The 24,850-nt window shown below is 32.6% G+C and overlaps 2 protein-coding genes and 1 long non-coding RNA gene across 6 annotated transcripts; 2 read left to right on the forward strand and 1 right to left on the reverse strand.

Annotated features, from left to right (window-relative positions):
• Window positions 1–1,626: 1,626 nt before the first annotated feature.
• Window positions 1,627–3,510, forward strand: LOC128280923 (uncharacterized). Its single transcript, XR_008271133.1, has 2 exons — window positions 1,627–1,716; window positions 3,155–3,510. It is a non-coding gene; the product is annotated as an uncharacterized LOC128280923 (long non-coding RNA).
• Window positions 3,511–16,708: 13,198 nt separating this feature from the next.
• Window positions 16,709–24,591, forward strand: LOC108457498 (UDP-N-acetylglucosamine transferase subunit ALG14-like). 4 transcript variants are annotated; one of them, XR_008271135.1, is made up of 7 exons: window positions 16,709–17,138; window positions 17,223–17,362; window positions 18,435–18,578; window positions 18,686–18,745; window positions 18,894–21,413; window positions 21,608–22,023; window positions 24,126–24,591. XR_008271135.1 is itself a non-coding variant. In XM_017756601.2 (6 exons), the coding sequence occupies exons 1-5, from the start codon at window positions 16,955–16,957 to the stop codon at window positions 19,068–19,070; spliced, it is 705 nt and encodes a 234-aa protein (XP_017612090.1). In that variant the 5' UTR covers window positions 16,709–16,954; the 3' UTR covers window positions 19,071–19,093; window positions 20,894–22,081. The 4 variants fall into 4 exon arrangements, 2 of the variants coding, with proteins under 2 accessions (XP_017612090.1, XP_017612091.1); XR_008271134.1 differs by having other exon boundaries at window positions 18,894–22,023; XM_017756601.2 differs by lacking the exon at window positions 24,126–24,591 and having other exon boundaries at window positions 18,894–19,093; window positions 20,894–22,081.
• Window positions 20,852–22,090, reverse strand: LOC108457497 (probable purine permease 10; the record flags this gene model as incomplete). The annotated part of the gene is made up of 1 exon (XM_017756600.2): window positions 20,852–22,090. A coding segment is annotated over one exon (1,152 nt), but the record flags the coding sequence as incomplete, so codon positions are not given.
• Window positions 24,592–24,850: the final 259 nt, after the last annotated feature.

A 24,850-nucleotide genomic window follows, 5' to 3' on the forward strand; every position in this document is an offset into this window, starting at 1 on the left:
CTCAAGTGCGATATGTCGAGAAAATAAGTATATCAATGTTGAATTTAGATGAAATATGTGCAAGTATAATAACAATGATGTTGTTTGTCGCTTAGACAAGTGCCAAGCTATTGATTGAATGGTAACATGTTTAATTATAAGGAGCATTGAAATAGTAAGTACTTAGATGAAAATAAAATTTAAGATTTTGCGAATTTTTTTTCTATAATCCCGATTTAATTTTGGTTGGTTTCTAATGTATGTTTGGGGCTTCGAGGGCCCAATAGAGAGACGTTATGGTTATTTTCAAAATATGAATAATAAATGACTCAGAATTATCTGAAAATGTTCAGTAAACTCCGGTAATGCCTCGTACCCTATTCCGGCAATGGATACGGGTAGGGGGTGTTACAGTGTATCTCAACCGTGTACGACACACGGTTATGTTACACGGTCGTGTGTCCCTTGGTGTTGATATTAAAATGATGTAAGTATGCTCTACACGGCCTCACACACGGGCGTGTGACTGGCTGTGTGGCATAAGTCAGTATACCCTCTAAAAGGCACATGGCCTAACACACAGGCATGTGACTTGGCCGTGTTGCATAAGTCAGTATACCCTACAGGACCGACACGGCCTAGCACACGGCTTGACACACGAGCGTGTATGGCCACTTCGAAGGGCACACGAGCTAGACACATGGGCGTGTGGTTGGTCGTGTGACCCAAGTTAGTATGTGTAATAGCCCGATTTTGGGTCTAGTCAGAACAGTGGTTTCGGGACCACAAACCTGACGAAAAAAAATTTATTTTTATTATATTTTTATAGTCTATAAATTTATGAAAATATTTTGTAAAAATTTCATTCGAAAATTTTGACGTTTGAGTACTCAATTTAGTCAAAAGGACTAAATTGTAAAAAGTGCAAAAGTTGAGTTCTTTATATATGAGGTGCCTAATTGTTATGAGTTTTAAATTAAAAGTCCTTATGTGACAATTATTCCTTTAATAAGTTAGTGAATGGATATTTGTTTGGTATTTTGAAATTTGGTTGAAATAAAAGGGTAATTTTGTAAATTAATTAAAATATATTAGACAAATGATAAAAGCTATCATTTTTTTCATTCTTTCTTCTTCAACCGTGGAAAGAACTGAAAATGGCAGCCATGGATGAGCTCCATTCAGCCAAGCTTCTATGGCTTATATAGGTACGGTTTTTGTCCCGCTTTTAATGATTTTCGTATTTTGAGATCCCAAGCTTAAATTTTCTATTTCTACAAATTGATTGAAGAGAAATTAGAGTTTAAAATTTACCCATTCATGATATGGTTGTGTTTTGATGATTTATAGTGGATAATGAATGTTTGATGTGTTAAATATGAGTTTTATTCAATGAATTTCGGTAAAAATGTCAAAAGGGGTTAAATTGTGAAAGTTACAAATTGGTCATAAGTGTGTGAATTAGTGAAAATTTAGAGTTTCCATAGAAGAGAAAAATGTTCAGCATGTCTTAAACCTTATAGAAATTGAATAAAATTAATTTACGAGCATTGGGGCAAAAGTTTAGGGGTCAAAATGAAAATTTGTAAAAATATGATTTTTAGACCCATATGAATATTGTGACTGATTGGTAGGCTAAATGTGATGTTATAGATGATGAAAATTGAGACTTGGACCTAGAACGGAAAGAAATCGATTTATGGACTAGTATGTCCTTTTCACCTTTGTGGTATCGAGGTAAGTTCATGTGTAAATAATGTAGCATAATTGTTATTTTTAAGTTATTGATGTTAAATATATGATATGCTGATTTTTATCATGAGATATATGCTTTGTGGTTATTTTGAATAAAATGCAAGATATGTGTATTATCATTAAATATAAAGTGCTACCGAGTATTGGTTTCGGTATTTTACGGAAGATGGCAAGGATATGTGTTCGAGGAAAATCCCGTTTGAACCTTAGGAATAGATTAGGATACAAGTGACATGTCACTAGGATGGTTGAGCATCCGAACTCGTCGAGTTGAGTCCGAGTTCACTTATGGATGCGAATGTTCGAACTCGTTGAGTTGAGTCCGAGTTCGTGAGATGTAACTAGGCATCCGAGCTCGTTGAGTTGAGTCCGAGTTCACTTATGGATGCGAACGCCCGAGCTCGTTGAGTTGAGTCCGAGTTCACTTATGGGCGGGTTACATGGTAGCTTGGCTACATATGTGGCACTTATGTGCAAACTTTCCATGTATCCGAATTATATTCCAATGTGTTCAACGGGTAAAATTCTACTCAAATGGAGGAATACTCGAGATGAAAGGGACGTATTGGTAAATGTTGTAAAATGAATACTTTGAACAGGTATGTACTTAACCCTCGGGTTGAAAACTCGACATAACAACAATATGGTAAGATGGTAAATGAAAATGTGATATGAATGTCTCGGTGATGATTATACAAACGATGTTGTATTAATTTTGTGAACAATGATCATGGATGAGTAATTTAGCCTTGACAGATTTGAGTTACTGCAGTAGTGTAACTTTAAAATACACTAAAAATAGTGGAAAATGAGTTAGAGGCAGAATAAAATATGGGATTAAAGCTTAATGAGTCTATTTTCACATGAAAGAAACAGGGAAGAAAAGAATTCCATATTGTGTGATATTTGAATTCTTGTGAAATAGGGTCTGAATGAATTCGAGATCCCCTGTTCTGACTTTAGAAATTCACCAAAAATTGTACAAAAATTATTAAGAGTCATACCTTATATGAATGGATTTCTTATTGAGTCTATTTTTAGGGGAAATAAACGACATGGTTGTTGGAATTTTGTACAGGGATAAATTCTGTTTGTAGTGCACAGGGGTCAGAGTGGTCATACCCTGAAACAGGGGATACTTTAACTAATAAACTGTACTATTTGGCTTAACCAAAAATTCTGGAAATTTTATGGAAGAAAGGAAAATAAGTCTAGTTTCAGGGAAAATTAACGGAACTTAATTCGGAGTTTCGTAGCTCCAGATATAAATAATTTAGTGACTGTTGCTCAGAAAGACAGCTTGTAGTGAACTTGAACATATGTTGTAAACATTGATAAAACAAGATAATGAGTTGCTAATTGTTTTCATATGAACTTACTAAGCGAAAGCTTACCCCCCCTTGTTTCCCATGTTTTCTAGAGTTTCCAGGTTAGCTCGGGTTGGAGGCCGTCAGAGATATTATCACCCTATCGAGTTAACGTTATCGGAGTAAGTAAACTCAAGTGATTCGAGTCTATGGCATGTATAGGGTTTTAATGTGAGTATGTAATATTATGATTTAGCCAAAGGCATTGGCTTGTTATTAAGGTAGTATTAGTCATGTAAATTGGCCTATGTCGGCTAATGACATTATGGGCCCATATGATTATTCTTATGCATGTATGTTATTATCTCTTGTGATGTGGCTTACAACATGTATGCCTAGAGATTGAATTGAGATTCATTGATGAGCTAGTAACTAATGCAGGATTAAGTGATTGGTAAATAGTTAATAATGCTTCATGAATGGTTTGTGATGTAATGATAGTTATGTCTAGTATGTGGTAATGATATGGGCAAATTCTATAATATTTATTACATAAGAAAATAACTCGAGCATAACATGTTTGTAGATGTTTAAGAGCTCATTTATGCCACGTTGTATGTTATTGGATAAGTATGTATCTATGCATGTGGTGTGAGAGTGACAAAAGGCTTGATAATTAGACTATTTCGGCCACACGGCTGAGCACATGGGCGTGTGAAGCCTTAACGCAAGAGATTTTTCTAAGTTTTTCATGAGTTCTCGATTGGGTTTCGAACCGCCCCGAATGCATGTATTGGGCCTCGTAAGCTCGCATAAGGGACAAATTGCATGTGAAAAGAAAAGTTTTTAATTATTTGAGATTTCATGGCCCTGTTTAGTATGGAAGTGTTAGTAAAAGTCAGGTAGCACCTCGAACCCCGTCCCAGCGTCGGATACGGGCGAGGGGTGTTACAGTATGTATGCCCTGTTTTCACACGGCCTGTGACATGGGCGTGTCTGGAGCCGTGTGAGGAACATGGCCTGTTCACATGAGCGTGTGACCCTTATATGTTTGAAAATTTTCTAAGTATCCAGAATTTTTATATGTTATCGGTTTAGTGCCCAACAACTTCTAAAGCATATTTAAGGCCTCGTCGGCCTTCATAAGGGAAAATATAAATATGATTGAATGACATATGAGTATGAATGCATAAATGTATGAATTATGTATGTTAATTATGTATGTTAAATGATGTTGATTGATCGGTAATACCTTGTAACCCTATTCTGACTGTGAATACGGGTGAGGGGTGTTACAGTACAACCATCGGGGTACTCAATGGATGTGCTTTATCCATATGAAATTCCTTTAAGTTCTTTTTCGTATAAGTTGACTGATGGAGATGAATTTCATCTTTTAAATGTTCGATTTGTAGGCCAAGACAAAACTTTGTTTTTCCAAGATCTTTCATCTCAAACTCTTTCTTTAAATAATTTACTGCATTTTGAAGCTCTTTAAAAGTTCCAATAATATTTAGATCATCAACATAAATAGCAATTATCACAAATTTTAATCCATACATTTTTATAAAAAAACATGGGCAGATTGGGTCGTTTTTATAACCTTCTTTTAATAAATATTCACTAAGACGATTGTACCACTTACGTCAAATTGTTTTAATCCATATAAACTTTTCTTTAATCTAATTGAGTAATTTTCCCTGGAAACTCTATATCCTTCAGGGATTTTAAATCCTTCTGCGATTTTCATATAAATTTCACTATCAAGTGTACCATACAAATAGACTATAATAACATCTATTAGACGCATGTCAAGTTTTTCAAGTACTGCCAAACTAATAAGGTATCTAAACGTGATTGCATCCACCACAGGAGAATATGTCTCTTCATAATCAATGTCGGGCCTTTATAAAAATCCTTATGCTACAAGTCGTGCTTTATATGTTACAATCTCATTTTTCTCATTTCGTTTTTGCACAAATATCTATTTATATCCTACCAGCTTTACATATATTATAACATCCCAAAATATGGCCTAAATGGAATAGTGGTTGTGAAACCACGAATTCGAGATAGTAAAGTTTATTTCGATTAATTTTTATAATTTACCGAGTGATTAGATGCATGTGTTAGAGTATCGATGGAAAATTTTATAGATAGCATGCTTAATTTACCTATTAGGGTTTAATTGCAAAAGTTGATAAATATGAATTTTAGATGCTAAAGTATTAAATTGAAGAGTATAATTAAAGTATAGGTCCTTAAATGGTAATTAGACCATTATGTTTTCATGGACAAAAATGGACATACATAGAGAAAAATAACTAAAGTTTTAATGAAGGGTATTTTAGTCATTTGGTAATTAAAAGATTAAAAAAGGGAAAAAGATGGCAAAATGTGCCCATCTTCTTCATTAGGTCGAAATTTCAAGGGTTCTTCATAGCTAGAGTTTTGTCAAGCTTCCAAGCTTCATAGTAAGTGATTCCAAGCCCCGTTTTTAATGTTCTTTACGTTTTTGAAGTCCCGGTAACTTGATTTAGCTTATTCTAGCAATAATTTAACCTAGGGTTCATATTTGGAAAAATACCCATAGGTGAAATATGATTATTTTAATGTTTCATGGTAGAATATGAAGCTTGAAATTATGTTAAACGACTTGAGCTAAGCGATTTTAAGCGAAAACGAGTAATACGACATAATCGGTAAAAATACCTAATGGTCATAAGTATATGTTAAAGTGGGAATTTGATGTTGCTGTAGGTAAATAAATGATCAACATATCATAAAACATAAGAATTAGGGATAAAGTTTCATTTCCGAGCCTTGGGAAAAAAGTGTAAATATGCAAAAGTTTAGGGGCAAAATTGTGATTTTTCTAAAGTTAGAGTTAAGGACTGTTTAATAAATGTGAATATTAAATAAGTTAAATTTTCTATTATAGATCAAGAAGAATGAAATTCGGGGTTAGACCGAGGAAAGAAAAAGGTTGAGGATTAAATCAAAATATTTGATCGTACTTTTTACCGAGGTAAGTTTACGGTAAATAAACGCAATGTTTTGTTATTTATAATTAATGATGTTATTTTTTAGCATCTATATATTTATTTTTTAAATTTATTCCATGATGATTCAAGCAAGAATTGACGGAGAAATGATACTTAAAAGTCCAGGTTGAACCTTAGGAATGTGTAGGATACAAATGTCATGACATTAGGGTTTAAGGATACCAAGTAAGACCATGCCAAGGCATGGCATTGGTAAGTTTTACAAGGCAAGTAAATCATGTAAGACTATGTCAAGACATGGCATTGATAAACTACGATAAGGTAAAGATCCCATGTAAGACCATTCCAAGGCATGACAATGGTGAGTTCATAAGGCAAGGATACCATGTAAGACCATGTCAAGACATGTCAATGGTAAGTTTAAAAAGGATAGGTACCCATGTATCCTTAGTATTCCAAGTGGTTCAACGGAAAATTTAAAGAGTGTACCAAAGGGAAGGTAAGATAAGTCCATGTTCGAAAGGTTCATGTTATCTTGATAATTCATTTAGAATGTTGTTATTTATTTACATGCAAACTTACTAAGCTTTATGCTTACTCCCTTTCTTTTCTCTTTTTTTTTTATATAGTATCGCAAAGCCAACTCGAAAAATTGTAAGGACGTCGGAGATCGCCTCACACTATCAACGAGCTATCTCGGTATTTTGTGACTAGAAATAATTTATGGCATGTATAGGGACTTGGCTATATTGTGTGTATGTACTTATGATATGATTAAAGAATGGCATGTGAATACGTGGTAATGATTAGCTTATGATATAGCTAAATAAGAACATGTTTTGGTATTATGTGTGCCTAAATAAGGTTTGATGCAAAGAAATTATGAAGGAGTAACAGTTAGGAAACAACAGTAGTGACATGGTTTTGAAAAATCACTAAAAATTTTAGAAATTAAATGGTGAATAAGATATAGAATTAAAGTTTATTGAGTCTATTTTCATAGGAAAGAAATAGAGCAAACAAAAGAAGTCTATATTCTGAGATATTTAAATTTTTGTAAGACTGGTTTAGAGTGTCTTCGTGATCCTCTATTCCAACTTTGGAAAATCACTAGAAATTTTAAAAAAAAATAATTATGACATAGTTTATATGTATAGATTCCTTAGTGAGTCTATTTTTATTAGAAAAAAACAGAAATGCTATAAGAATTTTGTATAATGAGATAATTGATTTTTAGTGAAGAGAGGTCAGGTCCATTGAACTGCAAAATAGAGGAACCTTTAATGAATAAACTGTACTAATTGACCAAACCAAAAATTCTGGAAAAATTATAGTAAGAAGATATATGAGTCTAGTTTTAGGGAAAATTTATGGATTTAAAATTAGAGTTCCTTAACTCGAATTATAATTAATTTAGTGACTATTATGCAGATGGACAGTTTTATTATGAATAGTGAAATAAATTGTTTTGATTTGTGTAAGTAATTGGAAAATTTTTAATGTCCCGGTTAGGTCCCGAACCGTTCAAATTGCACGTTTTGGGGCCTCGAAGGCCCTTTTTATGGATTTATTGGATGAATGCGAGTGAATTAATTTTTTTTTAAAAAAAATTATGCCCTGAACAAGTAAGATAAGTCTGGTAACGCCTCGTGCTCGACTCTGGCGACGGTCTGGGGTGTTACGTATTTAGGTGTTTGGACTATAGGTCTAAAAACTTCATGTTTATAAAGTGAATTTAATTATGCTTGCATTACGTCTTTCCATTTTGGCCAATCTTTTTTATTTCTACATTGCTCAATAGATTTAGGCTCAAGATTCTCATTTTCTTTTGCTATTTCTATTGCAACATTTATAAGCAAAATTGGTGTCGACAACTATATTTTTTTCAGTTCTATATTTTTCCTAAAGTAACATAACTTATTGAGATTTCTTTATTATTACCATTTTTAGGTACCTAAACCTCTTTTGGGGTTTGTTGATTAGTTATAGCTTTGGCTTCCTCTTGGGCACTTGTCTCTACAATATTACCATATTGAATAATTACTCATTTCCTTTTACAACGATTTTTATCTTTGGAACCAATTGACCTTCAATGCTTCAGGCTTGGATTACTTTATTTTACGTTAACAATTTGCTCTATTGGGATATCAATTCATATTGGAGCATTTTCAGCTAGTATGTGAGATTTTGTAATTCTCTAAATTTCTTGTTCACATTAACTTATGCGAGGATCTAATTGAGATAATGATAATCCATTCCATGTAATTTCTTTTACTAGTTGTATTTTCTCACCCCCTAATCTTGGGAATGTTGTTTCATCAAAATGACAATCAATAAATCGTGTAGTAAATAAATCTCCAGTTAATGGTTCAACATATTTAATTATAGAAGAAGATTCATAACCAACATATATCCCCAGCCTCCTTTGAGGATCCATCTTTATGCGTTGTGGTAGAGCAATTGGAATATATACTGCACATCTAAAAATTCTAAGATGGAAAATATTTGGCTCCTGACCAAAAGTCAATTGTAATGGAGAGTACTTATTATAACTTGTTGGCCTTAAGCGCACAAGTGCTGCTGCATGCAAATAGCATATCTCCAGGTTGTAACAGAGAGTTTTGTTCTCATAAGCAATGGTCGAGCTGTTAGTTGGAGGCATTTGACAAACGATTCAGCTAAACCATTTTGTGTGTGAGCATGAGCTACAGGATGTTCAACTTTTATCCTAATTGACATACAATAATTGTTAAAAGCTTGATATGTAAACTCACCAGCATTATCAAGACAAATAGTTTTGATTGCATAATCTAGAAATTGTGCTCTTAATCGAATTATTTGAGCAAGTAGTCTCGTAAACACCAGGTTACGAATCGATAATAAACATACATGTGACCACCTACTAGATGCATCTATTAATACCATAAAATATCTGAATGGTCCACATGGTAAATGAATAGGCTCACATATATCGCCTTGAATACGTTCCAGAAATACGAGAGATTCAATCCCAACTTTAGCTGGTGATGGTCTAATAGTCAATTTTCCTTACGAACAAGCAACAAAAGATAAATTCTTGAATTTAAGAATCTTTTAGTTCTTTAATGGGTGTCCAATTGAATTTTTGATGATTCTTTGCATCATAATAGATCTGGGATGGCCTAATCGGTCATGCCAAATAGTAAAAGTATATGGTTCTATAAACTTCTGGTTTGTTGTAATATGTACTCAATTGCACTAATATGTGTATAATATAAACCTGATAAAGAAGCAGGTAGCCTTTCCAAAACATATTTCTTTCCACATTCAACATTTTTAATATATAGATATTCAATATTTTTCTCATTCATAGTCTCAATATGATATCCATTAAGACGAATATCTTTAAAACTCAATAAATTTCTGTGAAACTTAGTGGAATATAAAGCATCATCAATGACAAATTTTGTACCTTTAGATAATAATATAATAGCTCTTTCAGATCCTTAAATAAGTTTTGAACTACCTGATATTGTATTAACATGGGCATTACCCATTGTCAAATGAGAAAAAAATATTTCTTATCTTTGAGTATCTTATGTGTTGTAACACTATCTGCAAGACACATATCTCCATTGATTTTGGGTCCATCGAAATTTTATTGAATATTCATATTCTTCATACAAACAAACAAAATATAATATGAGAAACATTGCAAATATTTTTAAATATATAAATTATTCTTTATGCAAGAAAATAAAACATACTTAAAACAACATAAAAATGCCAAAATAACATCAATTTTTCTAATGATTCTTGAAGAAATCTGCCACATCTAGGTGAGTTGATTAAATTTATCACCCTCGTAGGCATAGTTAGTTTTAGTATATAATGAATATATTCATCTTTTGCCTCAATTTTATCATTTTGGTATATAAAATTTGTCTTCATATGATTTCCCTTCTTTTTAATGGATGCTTGATAAAGTTTCATTAAATGCTCAGACGTACAATAGGTACGTGACCAATGCCCCTTCATATCACATCGGTAGCATATATTCTCAACAATCTTTGAAGGATTATTTTGACCACTTCTTTCTTGTCTTTCATTGTTATTCTTTTTCTGGTGGTCAAAAGTGTCATTCTTATGACCACTATGATAGCGATTACTAGTACATCCTCGATCACGTCCCCCACTACGTCCACAATCTCTATATTTTCTATTTTCATAATTATTGTGTACTACTACATTCACTTCAGGGAATGGTGTAGAACCAGTGGGACGAATTCCATGATTTTTCATCAATAGCTCATTATTTTGTTCAACCACCAAAAGGCATGAAATCAATTCAAAATACCTTTTAAAACATTTTTCACGGTATTGCTGTTGTAGGAGCACATTATTAGCATGAAAGGTTGAAATTTTTTTCTCTAACAAGTCCTCATCAATTATGTTTTCTCTACATAATTTTAGTTGAGAACTAATTTTGAAAAGTTCTGAATTGTATTCACTTATAGTCTTAAAATCTTACAACCATAAGTGCATCCAATCATAACGAGCTTTAGGGAGTATCACTGTTTTCTGATGGTCAACTCGTTCTTTCAAAATTTTCCACAACTCAAGAGGGTCTTTCACAGTGACATATTCCACTTTTAATCCTTCATGTAAATGATGAAGGATGAAAATCTTTACTTTTGCCTTGTCTTGATTGGATGTTTCTTTATCTGCTAATATAGTATTTCCTATACCTTTAGCATATAGGTGAATTTCAGCATCTAATACCCATGACAAATAATTCTTGCCTGAGATGTCTAAGGCCCCAAATTCAATTTTGACAAGATTTGTCATTATAATCACTTGAATCAAAATAAAAAAATATTAGTAAAATAATAAGCATTCTCAATTGTAAAATAATTCAATTATATATACCAAATTTGCTAAATAATAATATGTATGTCAAATATTGGCATAAAGAGTAATAGTCATAATAATAACCTAATACAAATTACATTAACTGAAATTTCTTTTAATAAAAAATATGTATAAATAATTATCAGTATTAGATTTGAGTTGTAAAATAAATGTGCAAATGTTACCCAAAGCAAATATTTTATCTAGAAAATAAAATAAAAGAGTTATGAAAATACGTATACCATATATAGTTTAACGGGAGTTATATAGGTAAATTATATAAAGTCGAAATGACGTGAATTTCACTATGAACTCATAGAAGCTCGATCGATAACGTGTTATAGAAAAGTTAATAAAACAATAATAATATGTAAAAGTGGATGAAAAATACAGGAGAATTTTATTGTTTAATTTTCATTTACAAAGTGCTATTTATAAGCTCCTTTACATTCAATTAATAAATGTATTACATTTAATCAATAAATATGAATTAAGTTTTCTTAATTACTCTATTTAATCATCTCGATTATAAATAAAGTAAAGAGTTTTATCTCATTACTTTAATATGTTTAAAGGGTTATAGACATCCATTTAATGTATTTACAACACTTATTAACATGTTAGTTAAGTTAACGAGGCAGTGTTGGCAAAGATTAAGATTATAGGATTAAGTATTTAGATTTGAGTTTTATTATGCAAAAATACAATATTAGATGAACTATGGGTACTCGTCCTGTGACACCCTACATTTGATTTGATTTTTGGATTTGAATGTTTGATATCACATTACGTTGCCAAAACAATTCAAACTTTTTCAAAACAATACAACAAGAATATTGACATTCAAACATATATAATTCCATACATACACTCAAACATGTTTATGCAATACTAAAGGATCTCACATAATGTATTTTAAAATTAAATGGGATCAACTATGGAGCTAGGATATGAATTTGAACTCAATTTATCCTATTCAACAGTGTGTCTCAAGACATGCTCTCTAATTTCATTTTTTTTTACTTCGATGAACAGATGTCTCGACACTACATGTTTATGTCTTGGGACTCAACTTGTAACATCCCAATTTTTGGGGTTAGAAGTTTGATATTTTAAGTAAGGGTCAGTGAGTAGGTCGTGCATTTGGGATAGTGTACCTTTGGGTTATGGGTTCGATTCCTCGTGTGTGTGTTTTGGAGAGATATTTTTATTTCGTACCTATTAGATTTGTTTTAAAAAATAATTATTTATTTTTCTTAATGTTTATATTATATTTTTTTCTTTTCTTTTCTTTTGGCACGTTTTCCATAGTTTTTTTCTCTTCTCTTTTTTCTTTCTTTCTTTCTCTCTCTCTCTCTCTCTCTCTCTCTCTCTCTCTCTCTCTCTCTTTTCTTTTTGGCTTTCTTTTGAAAAGAAAAAGAAGAGAACGATTTTGTTTTTAGTTTTGAAAAGCGTCGGGTTCGTATCGAGGTTGTCAACGTGTGCCGATTGGTTTGTAAGCGTCTTGATTCCGAATCAGGTGTGGGAGTCGAAACTTATCATTTTATTTTATGATTTTTTTTAAATTCAATTCAGTGTAATTTGGTACGGGTTTGCTGTGAAAACTAGTCGATCTCTTTGGGTGTATCCGGATAATTGAGCATTTGAGGTTTGTGTTATTTGCAATTATCTGAAAGTGGGTGGGTTATGGATGAGTTCTGAAATACTTTGATTAGGGGTCGTTTTAGTGATCGAAAAACGAGACTTTTAGTCAATTTTTGTATGGTTTCATAACCATATGGTGGCTACACGGGCGATTTACATGACCGTATGCAATTGGGATTTAGGGTTTCTGGGCTAATTTGGGGAAATTAGTTGATTTTTACACAGCCTTGTCCCTTGGGCATACGAGCGTGTGTGTTTTGGAATTAAGGTTTTAGTGAGTTGGTGTCACATGATTGTGTGGCTAATTTGGGGATTTAGGGATCCCACATAGGCGTGTGTTTTGGACACATGACCGTGTTTGCCCTGTACTCTATTTTAGCACAAATGGACATAGAGTTACACGACCTATTCACACAGCCATGTCCCTGGCTTACATGGGCATGTGCCTTAGCCACACGACCGTGAGCCTCCTTCCACGAGTGTGTTGACCCCCTACACGGCCAGAGCACACGGTCATATGGCCTTAAGCCACCAATTTTAGTTCTGTTTATGTTTTTTATATAAAAATGTGTTTGTGTATTCCGACCCTTGACTAGGCTTTAATGAGGGTAGTTAAGACTTTGATCTGAGCTTCGGCTTATGTGTTATTTGTGACTGTTGTGCAAGATATTTGATTCTGAACCCGGTTAGCTGGGTGTGTGCATGCCTGTTTCTATCTGATTGTCTGTCAATGTGTTCATTGTTTCTGTGAGGTTGTAAACATACATGCAATTGCATAAAGTAATTTTTGGGTTAGTTGTAAAGAGAAGGAAGACTGATTCTAATTTGATCTGGGAATACTGATTCTAATTTGATCTGGCAGTTTAACTGCAACTTATCGGTACAGTGGTTTACCGCATTGTACCACTTGTACGTCAGCTTTGCTGCATACTATTATCTGATCTGGTAGTTTAACTGTAACTTATAGGTACAGCAGTTTACCGCACTATACCGCATGTATGTCAGTTTTGTTGCGTACTATTATCTGATCTAGCAGTTTAAACTGCAACATATCTGTGCAGCAGTTTACCGCAATGCACTGTATTGCATATACGCCAGCCTTGCTGTGTATTATTATCTGAGTGGCTTAGTTCACATACATAGTGTGTAGGGTTGAATGGGCCTTTCGAGGTCCTATGTGGTGTGTTTGGTTAGATGAGCTTAAACAACTCTTTTGGGGTATGATCGGGGGACGGAGAGGTGTTTTGGCTGGATGGGTGGGTTTTTAATACTTGACTGCATTCATATGCATCTGAATGTGAGCTCCTTGTCTGTAATCTGTTTGTTTGTCTTAACATTTATGACTGATTCTATGCGTATTGAGGTGTTAGCATAGTGACATTTTGGATTGTGATGATAAGTATTATTGTATCAACCTGTTGACGGGTTTATCTATTGAGTATTCTGTGTGTGTGCTCTGACTGTTGCGTATTTTTGGGACGTTGGTTCTGAGCTTGCTTTCTGTTTCTGCATATCTTTGTAGCTCACCCCTTAGTGTTTCCTCTTGCAGGTACATTTCTGAATTCTGATGCTAGACTCGGTATGCGGACGTCTCGGACAATCACGGTTAAAAACAGACTTTAATAGTATTTTAATAATTTCTGAGTTTATAATTAAACACTTTGAATTGTAAGTACTATTTTGAAAAATATGGTACGGAGTTTTGTGTTGTACACAGATAAGTGTCTTTGAGACTGTATTTTCTTTTGAAATATCAAGATTTTGTAATTGAGAATTTTACGCTGCAATGTTTTTCAGTTTGTTAAACTAAAATTTTTCTACGATCACTTTGGTGATCAATGTGACCTCCGAAATTCGGCCAAAACTTCTGGGCCGGTTTTGGGGGGTTACACAACTCCCTTGTTTTAGATCTCTAGCATCAATGTTGATGTGTCTCCAGACAAAGGAAGACCTAAAATAGGGCAAAAATATTTTAGGATTGATTTTTGTTAGTCTTGAGACCTAGCAAATATGTCTCAAGACATGCTCACTATGTCCTGAGACAATTGATCATAATCACTTTAAATAACCAATTTGTTCTTGATGTCTCGAGACAATGGCCTTTTTGTCTCAAGATCAAATGGTAAAATATTAATATATACAACAAGTCAAGCATGAACATAAGGCCTATGATGCACCTAATTCATATCCATACGATGCACACCAAATGTACTTCAAATTGATCTATAACAGCAAAATCAATCATCTCAAAATTCATAGCATTCAATGCATTATCAATTACTTAAACTAGTATATAACTAAGTAAGATGAACATATACTTCTAATCATTTCAACCAAACATCATAATTATCATTACTAACACAAGCGCCATAATAACATTTACAATCCAAAATGCCATAAAGACGCCAAAATACTACTTGACATCTTAGGTATATGTCGATTATAACTAATCAAAATTAACACATTACAAAGATTATTGATTTGGGAGTGTTGAAGACTTAGATGTTATAGAACTCACAAACACTTCAAGAATTTAAATATAACTCGTGCACGGAAGTAAACAAAATTGTACACTAAGTACTAACATAATTTAGAGTTTAAACATAAGATCATGAAAACAACAAGCATGCTACTAATGCTTTATATCAATTTATCAACAATTTCATGATATCATTTCATTTAATCAATCACAATGTCAAGATCATTCCACATTCATCTCAGTATGACCATTATCATATTTTATAATCAGAATAACATTTCATTATCAGAACCGGAATGACATTTGATTATTAGAATTAAAGTGACATTTTATTATCAAATCAAAATGGCATATCATATTCAGAATCAAGATGATATTTATTTATTAGAATAAGAATAACATTTCATTATCAAATCAGAATGTCGTATCATAATTTAACTTTAGCCTTTATTAATTAGATGTAGACACAAGTATGGGTATGCAGATTAATCCTCTAACACTCCATAATAAACACCGAAACTTTGATCAAGTATAAATGCACTGATCCCCCTAACACTCCACAAAATGAATCATACCAAGGTGCTAGAATGTATTGCACCGAAGTGACAGAATGCTCCCACCAACATATACAAATCCTATGACATGCTAACTATACTCTGACTATATCTAGCATTGTTTAATAGAACGATTTCATAATTCCATAGTACCATTACATGCAATATTCATAGTTTCGATCTTTTATACCAACCATACACATATAATTTTTCTCAATATCATTCTATAACATTTAATCAACAAGAACACATAATTTCACATATTACTCATCATAATGCCATAGTGTTTAACATCATAATTTCATAGTAAGTTGTGCATGCACATACCTAGCAAAATTACCAAATGTGTTGAAGGTCACCAAAGCATAATCAAACATACTCATAGTATCATTTATCACTAACAAATCAACAGACTTAATTACTTAATTAAATTCATGAAAAATAAAACAAATTATGAAAGTAAAAACATTACTTCATTCATTTCATTATAGTTTCATAGTGTCAATCATATCTTATATATCTACTTAACTGTCTTAACAAAGAAATGATATTATAATCAACTAAATTTATCATGGTACAACTTATTCCATTTTATAATATGAATATGATTTAACTCTTCATTTATAAGTAATCCATTTATAGTTGATCACCAATTAAACATCCATGTTCATTTTCAATAATAAATACTTAATTATTATTTATTTATATTAAAAATCATCACGTATAAATAACACACCCATCATCACTATAAGAATAGCTACTTAGTAGATATGTAAAGAAGGAAAATTATGTTAGCACAAACCAATTCCGCTATCCTACTCCTATTTTACAATTTAGTCACGATTCTAAAAATATTGAGCTTAAACTTGTCAAATTTTTTAAAAATCAAGATCAAATTGACAAAATATGTATACATAAATGGCTAAATTTATTATTTTACTAATAGAATTTATGTACAATTGACCTTGATTAATTGTCCTTGTTCACTTTTGAAATCGGGAGGATTAAATTGTTACGTTTTTTTTATAAGAGATCAATCTGCCCAATATCAAAATTAAGAAGGACTGGAGAGGTGTTTTTACCTTAAATAACCATTAAAAAATAAAAACGCCGTGGAATCGCGGAAAGACCAGGTCTCCACCCAGGGGCGGCGGTGCTTTTGTATCGTTGAATGCAACTTTATAAGCATTTTTTTCTCTTCTCATTTTCTGTCAAAATATTATTCTTAATTGAAATAATATAATTAAGAATAAAATTTTCAATTTCACTATATATATTCCAATTCCTTAATCTCGGTTCACAGTTCATCCAGCACGCCATTTCATTGAGAAAGATCAAGAAATGGGGAAGAACAGTAGGTTTTGCTTTTCAAATTTATCTTCAAATCTTCCGATCACTTGTTTGATCACTTTTACCACCATTTTCCTACTCCGAGTTCTTAACGTCATTTACCGAACCGGCAAGCCACTAGGCAAAAGAGTTTCTCCGCAGTGGCCTCTCAGCACTCTGATTGTTTTAGGTTCAGGTGCGCTTTTTTGTTTTTTCTTATTTGCTTTTGATTTTACGATGTTTGATTATGATCTTCAGATCGTGTGATTTCTCGGTATAGGAGGTCACACAGCGGAGATGATTAATCTCTTGTTAGTTTTGCGAAAGGAAAGGTTTACACCGAGGTTCTATATCGCCGCTGCTACTGATAATATGAGTCTTCAAAAAGCTCGTGTAGTGGAGAATTCTTTGGCTGATTCGGTAACTTCATTTTTTCTCTTCATTCTCTCATAAATTGCTATTAAGATTTTGTTCATTGCCTTTTGTTCTTTTATTCGTTGGATTTCGATTTGTTTAATGTGATTTTGTGTTTGTATGATTACTATTTATATATTATAGTTCAATGAAATCTGTCATCTTATGTCTGGAATCATGAATTTGGAAATTTGGATTTGGATTGCATTTGCTTATATGAATTCTGAGAATGAGATGCATGCATTATGTATAAATTAGTTAAGATTTAATATGATTATACATGTAAAAGATAGAAAAACATTTATTTCAATTTCATAATCCTCTATAGGAATTTCACATTCACAACTAAATAGACATCCAGCAAATATATGTACTTGGTGAAGTAATCATGAATGTTACATTTATATGTCTTTTACCGCACAACTTACGATATTTTTGAAATTCAAGTTCTCAAAAGCCATCTTGAACCATTTATCTATTATTTAGATTTTCTTGTTACTTCCTTTTTTGCCCCCTTGTATGTGAATGTAGTTAATTTTTGACCTCTTTTCTTGGAAAAATCACAATTTAATTTCCATTGATAAGCAATGTTCTAAATCTTTCACAACAGAGAGCCTAATTTCAGACTTTCATGTATGATTTATTGGACAATCGCCGACCCTAGACTGTCCAAGAAACTAGATCCAATAACTTCTGCCTGGCATAAGTATTTTTCAGAACTTCTTTTTTGCTCTTATGTCTTCGTTTTGAATGATCTTGCCTGATTTCTTATATTAGTAGTACTACTATTTTGCTGTTTTTCTATATATTTTACTCTTACACTTCATTTTTGTTGAAGCACCTGCATTCAACACCTGTGTTTGTCGCTTATATTGATGAGGATACAGGGACATAACCTTCCAAATACAAAGAAAATCTTGACCAAAGAATTGAACTTACCTGTGTTTGTCACTTATATGGATGAGGAGATAATTGCTGCAGTTCTGCTTCTTAAGAAACAGAACTGTGGTTCATAATCATGTTCCTGTTTTTTCTGTTCATAAAAGAGGTTTCCTTCTTAACTTTATTTCAATCACAGAGTGAGACCAAGGGACTCTCTGCAGAATTTATGCAGATCTATAGAAGCAGGGAAGTTGGTCAATCATATGTAACTTCTGTTTGGACAACTTTAGTTGCCATAGCTCATGCATTGTGGCTGATGATTAAAATCAGGCCTCAAGTGGTATTTTTCTGCCTCTGTTCTGTTTTTCTTCTCTTCCAATTTTGTTGCATTTGCTTAAAAGAGATGTTTGCGCTCAAATTTCTTTCTAAAAACATTCTTCATTGCAGGTTCTTTGCAATGGCCCTGGTACTTGTATTCCTCTATGTGTAATTGCATTCTTTTTCAAGGTTTTCCTTCCTAACCCATTTTATTTTGTATTCCCTTTCTCCGTTGGGATTTTTCCACAGAGGGAAAAAGAAGATAAGTTTAATGCATACATTTCTACTTCTAAGAAAATTGGAGGTTAGCCATTTTGCTTTCGAATTTTGCTTGCAGGTGGTTGGAATTAGATGGTCATCCATTTTTTATGTTGAGAGCATTGCAAGAGTAAAAAGACTCTCTTTAAGTGGTTTGTTGCTTTACAAGTTAAGGATTGCTGATCAGTTCTTTGTGCAATGGCCGCAACTGCAGAGACAATACCCTCGGGCTCATTATGTAGGTTGCCTGATGTAGATAATTAAGTCAGCTGCTGATGGGTACTCTCACTTAACTTCTTAGATTATTTTCTTATTATCATATTCTACTACTTTATAAAGTTTCTTTCCCTCCACTAAGATTTTTGTATTTCTGTGTTGAGTTGGGTTCATTACTACAACATGATTCAATGTAGACTCTGATATTTGGCAAAAAGAGCAATAGGATGTTATATCAATCAGCTCAAAATTTCAGTAGTAACATTACAATTGATCTTTTAACAAAGACCATATATATTAAGAGACTTCCAGCATATTATTTCACAGCCTGAATGTGAAGTCTTTAGGAATGAGTTTTTTAGGCATGCAGTTCCTAAGGGTCTATACCTGGATGTAAATAAGGCCTAATTTAACTGTCTTATTTTATTATTTATTATGTATTTGTATTTACATTATTGTCCCTAGCATTTAAGGATGGTTTTTGACTTTTTGTGTGTTATTTGTATTTAAATTATTGTCCCTAGTAGTTAATGACAGTTATTGTGTGATATTTGTCTTAAAAAAAGGGTTACTATTTGATGTATTAACAGTGTATATAATTCTACACCATCAATGAACCAGATGATACTGCATCATTAGAAATGAAATTAATTGAATTTAGTTTCAAAAGAGTTTAGATGGTGTGCCATCATCTAGTTCATTGATATTGTATACAATATTAGTGCATCAAATATAAATCCTTAAAAATAAGTGAAGACAGGGGTGGCCTGATGGTTTGTAGGAAAGGTCCGTCTAGGTACCTTGGGAGTCATTGTATTTCCAGTATTGTTAATGCGCTTTAAGATTTACAAAATCTGTTGATGGCAGTAAAGATTATTAGATTGTGTTCAGTGTTCTGTTTGCTTTTTGTGTTTGAAGGGTTCAAGTGATAAAGTTAGGAAAGGGTTTCTGGTTTCCTAACAAAGTTCTGGATCAACTTCTGTTTCTGTGATTTTGTAAAGTAGATTACTTACTATGATTAAATTCCTACATAGCTTGGTCCAAATTTCCTATCCTTTTTCTACTATTTTTGCCTCTAACTTTATATCGTTTTTAGGATGAGAGCAGGCAACATTGCATTATTTGTTTAGGTTCTTGAGCTATCTTGGAGATTTGGCTTGAATAATCATATATATTTTTTAAGCTTGGATTGAACATTGAGAGTTCTTACTTATATGTCACAAACCAGCCAGCAAGGAATTAGTGTGTATGACTCACTGAAGTTTGACTCATTTTCAAGCATTCTCTCTCTAGTTTGTGATATATTACCTATATTCAGGGCGAATGCACCAGTTTCTAAGATTTAAAATAAACCTGATAATGAGCCTTGACTTGGCTTATTAACTATGAGCTTCAATGAACCCTATTGACATGTTGATCATTAATGGCTGTTCATTTAACCGAACATAAACATGTTTCTTTCTTTCTTTTTCGCACATCAGTAATGGTTTGATTCTTAGATTCATTTGTCTAATCTTCCCTGTTGTTTTTGAACACACCATTGTTTTATGGCATCTTTCTTTTCTCTGTTTTTACTCCCTCCTGCTTTTGCTTTTATACACACTGTTAGAGAATGGGGCTAGTGGAAACAAATTAGATAATTATTTTCTTCTCCTATACCAACTAGCATGGTCTAGCTTGGTGCTTGAGTTAAGCTGTATCCCTAGCCATTTCGGATGAAGTCATATCCAAAACAGAGAATATGTAGGCATTACTGAATTGAATTTAGTTTGCTAGTGCTATTTTAGAGTTTGGTTATCTATGACTCTGCATTGAGAAGGATGAAGAAAGATTACTTTTGGGGTTGTATTTCTTGTTTTGCAGAAAATGACAATCTCATATAGAACTGTGGAAGCCACACTTAATCTGTTAACTAACCTCTTCGAGTAAAGGACTCTTCGAAACTTCACTACCGTTTCGATATTCATTCTTAGAGCTTTTATTGTCAAGATAACACTGGTAAACATATGAAACGAAGCCCCATATCGCCAAGACCATGGCAATTGCCTTCACTGCATCCATTTTGTCATGGAAAAAGATCACAGCTAGAATTGGAATAACAGGCAAACCCAAGACACTTATGGCATTGGAGAAGAGCGAAGAAACTTTGAAAATCAATCCTATTGCGCCGATGACAAAAAGCTGTGAAGCTATAGCTGTTTCAATCAGGGTCATTGCATAGGAAAACTTACCGAGTTCGAACTCTTCTACTTCTATTGACAAACCTTTCCATTCTCCGCTGATGAAAAGTCCCAGAATGGCAGCAGAAGCCTCAACTAGTGACTGATATATAACCATTTCGAACACCTGTGCGTGTGTTTCTCCTTTTAGAAGCTTTCTGAAGGTGAGTTGTGTTAGAGAAAGCATCAAACCGTACCCAGCAGAAGCACCAATGGTGCAAATGAATCCGATTGCATATTTTCCTTTAGAGACTTCAACATGGCTTGCTGGATTGGTTTGAAATATCAGGAGGGAGGAGGATATTGTTAGTAGAACTAGTGAATTGATTATAAATGGAGTGAACTTTTGTGAATGTAGGAAGAATGAGAAGAGAGCATTGAAGGCCAATTGGGATGCACAAATGAGGGAAAAAGTCGATACAGGAAGATGTAAGAGTCCAATAGAATACATCAAGCTGTACGCCACTAGGCAAATACCGAAAGAGAAATAGACCAATGCCAGTATCACCGCTGATGGCTGCCGTATCTGCTCATTTTTGGTGCAACTTTTTGGTGGTGCTAAGCAGTAACATGGTATGACAATTGGGAAGCCTGCGAGTTGTGCGAGTGTAGCAACCCATACGCTCTTCCCGCCTTTGTCGTAGTATAGGCGCCCCAAGAGTGTTGATGCCGACTGACCGAAGATTACAAAGAATGCATACATGATGATGCTGATCCACCACTTATAGTTCCTTGGCTCATGGCTTGCCAGTTTCTTGCTATTCTGATATTGAGGTGAGTTTTCTTCCTTTACTTCTTGAACTGTTAGAAAAACATTAGAATAATTGTCAAATGAGTTTCTTTATCTGTTATATTTTGCAAACCTAAAATGTCTACTTTTTCTCTATGTTGTTTCGACTCATCATTTTTCTTGAAGTATTAATATCTAACATTCATTCCGACATTGCAAACCTAAATGCATGAATATAACATGAAAAAATAATAAAAGCATAATACGACATGACAATAAAACAAATCTATAATATGTATAAAAACATAAATGTAAATAATCTTTTGAACTGATGAAAATTATTTTTATTGCTTATTGTTTTCCTAAATCGATATCAGGATAAAATTTTAATATTATTAAAATTTAAATATTAAAACATTTTACTCAGGGTTCAATTTTGCTTGGTATATATGTTCAATTATACATTCAACGTAATTTAAAATTATTCAATGTTGAATTAAAATTTTGATGGGTATTTTAATTATATACTATAAAATAGATGCATTGCATTTGGGCATTTTCATTCAAGTAGTAGCTTAAAAAATATCACTAAAATGGTTTGGCTTTCATTATTTTTATTCTATTGTTTGAAAAATTTTCATTCTATAATATTTTAATTATCAAAATAATTTATAAATTTTGATCATTTTAGCAATTTGAATGAAGTAAAAATATATCATTTAATGAAATAAAAATTAAGAATGTAAAATCACATGCTAACATGTAATATATTAAAACTTATATAACACATGAATTTGCCAATATCTATATAAAACAAACTATTAATATATTGGAAAGAATTATATAAACATTACCACTTTAAATGCTAATATTATAAGAAAAATAATATCAATTGTCAGATTTGTTAGAAACAAAAGCCTAGATATGCAAATTAAACATATAACTTCATCATTGTAATGAGTAAGAAAATTATTTTGATAACACTTTTAAAATAAAACATCATAACTCTTAAAAAGTAAAATTAAATTGTAAAAAGCAAAGTGATAATCAGATAATAATTTTAATTAATCATGTTGCATTATTTCTTGGCATCTCTCTACACCCATAAAAGGAAAAAATGAAGAAACAAAAGGCCGTAAAAATGATCAATTCCTTCTAAACTCTATAATATTAAGGTTTAACTACAAAATTGGTCCCTAAACCATATCATTTTTTCCACTTAGGTACTTAAGGCTTTTTTTAGTAAAAAGTGGTACTTAAACCATCAATTTTGTTTCATTCTATCCCACGTACGAAGTCAAATAACGTGCCACATGTCATGTTCTTATTGGCTGGTATAATGTTTTGGGTAAAATGAGACGTTCATTTTTTTACTATAACGAAATTCATAGTTTTGGTACCACTTTTGATAATAAAGAACTTTTAGGTTACTAATTGAGAAAAGTGGTAAAATGGTATAATTTGAGGTTTACTTTTATATTTAAGTCTACTATTAATTGTAAAATGAATCAAATAGGCAAAAAAAAAAAAAATGTTATGTTCAAAATTCAATCCATTTTTCAATCGGATCTTATTTTTTGTTTAAGCCTTTCTCTAAGCCTAATAAATTGTTAATCTTCTCAAATATCGGACAATTTTTGAGCATAGGCAAAAAAATCCGACCCTCAAAAAGCTGTAGTGCTGTTAGAAACAAATTTGATAGGCCGATTGATAACGGAAAATAGTAGTTTGACCGGTGTCATATGATCGAATAGGGAGAATCATTGTGAGCCAGTAAAAATTGAAAAGCTAAATAAAATACCAGCCTGATTCTTACAACATTGCTTCTAGAGGTAGAGATTGTTGAAACCTAAAAGATAGTGTTAGAGCATAGAGATTAAACAAGAGAGTTGGCTTGGTTGCTATCTTTCTGTAAATAACAACAGAAGAAGAAAGCCAACTCTAAAATCCATTTTGTAGTTAATTTGCTTCTCTGATATTCATGTGTGCTTTTTCTATGTTGGTCCCTTTATTTATATTTGGTATTTGTGTTCGACTTATATCATACGAGAATATGATCCCAAAAAACATACTAGAAAAACTTTTAAAAAGATTATTTATATAAGATACGTACCTGTATTTGATATATGAATTTGAGTGAACATAGGAGCCTACTTACCAATGATGTGGAGTTGAACTTCTTGAGTTTTTCCCATATTCAAAACATGAAGAGGTTCGAAAAATGAGCCCCCAGTTAGAGAAGGAGAGAAAAGAGGAGATATTTTAACAAAATAGGAAGGGATGTATGTATGTAAAGTATAGCAGCTAATTGTGAATGGCAATTTAAGTATCCAACAGAAGAAAAAGAAGGGTATCCACTTCCATCCATATGAAGCACGAGGACGATGACGACCGCATCTTGTTTCTTTCTTTCTTTGTCTTGTCGTCTTTATTGTTTGTGATTGAGTACATGTTCAATAATTCATTACATATATAATTTTCAATTTATTTGAAGGGTTCTATTTCTTCACTCATGTCCGAATGTGTGTCGTATGAATATTTCAAAGGAGGAAGCAACATAAAACATAACCATATTATCATCTGTCATGAATCTGTTTTTACAAATTTGAGAATGGTGGGTACATTGAGTTTGTGCAGGTATGAAACATGTGCATGGTTTGAGTTTGATGGGGGCTTATCAGTTTGCAATAAATAGTTTAGTTTATATATAAATTGCAATATCTGCATCTTCAATAACAGGAAATTCACATGGCTTATCAAATGCATCACTCATGATCACGCAATTTGGTGCCTTGGATTTTGACCATTTTGTAAAATGATGATGATGCTTTCTTTTTGGTGCTAAACTTGAACTATCTCATTTACACTAGA

The sequence above is a fragment of the Gossypium arboreum genome, chromosome 9 (genome assembly GCF_025698485.1).
Source record: "Gossypium arboreum isolate Shixiya-1 chromosome 9, ASM2569848v2, whole genome shotgun sequence".
NCBI classification, from domain to species: domain Eukaryota; kingdom Viridiplantae; phylum Streptophyta; class Magnoliopsida; order Malvales; family Malvaceae; genus Gossypium; species Gossypium arboreum.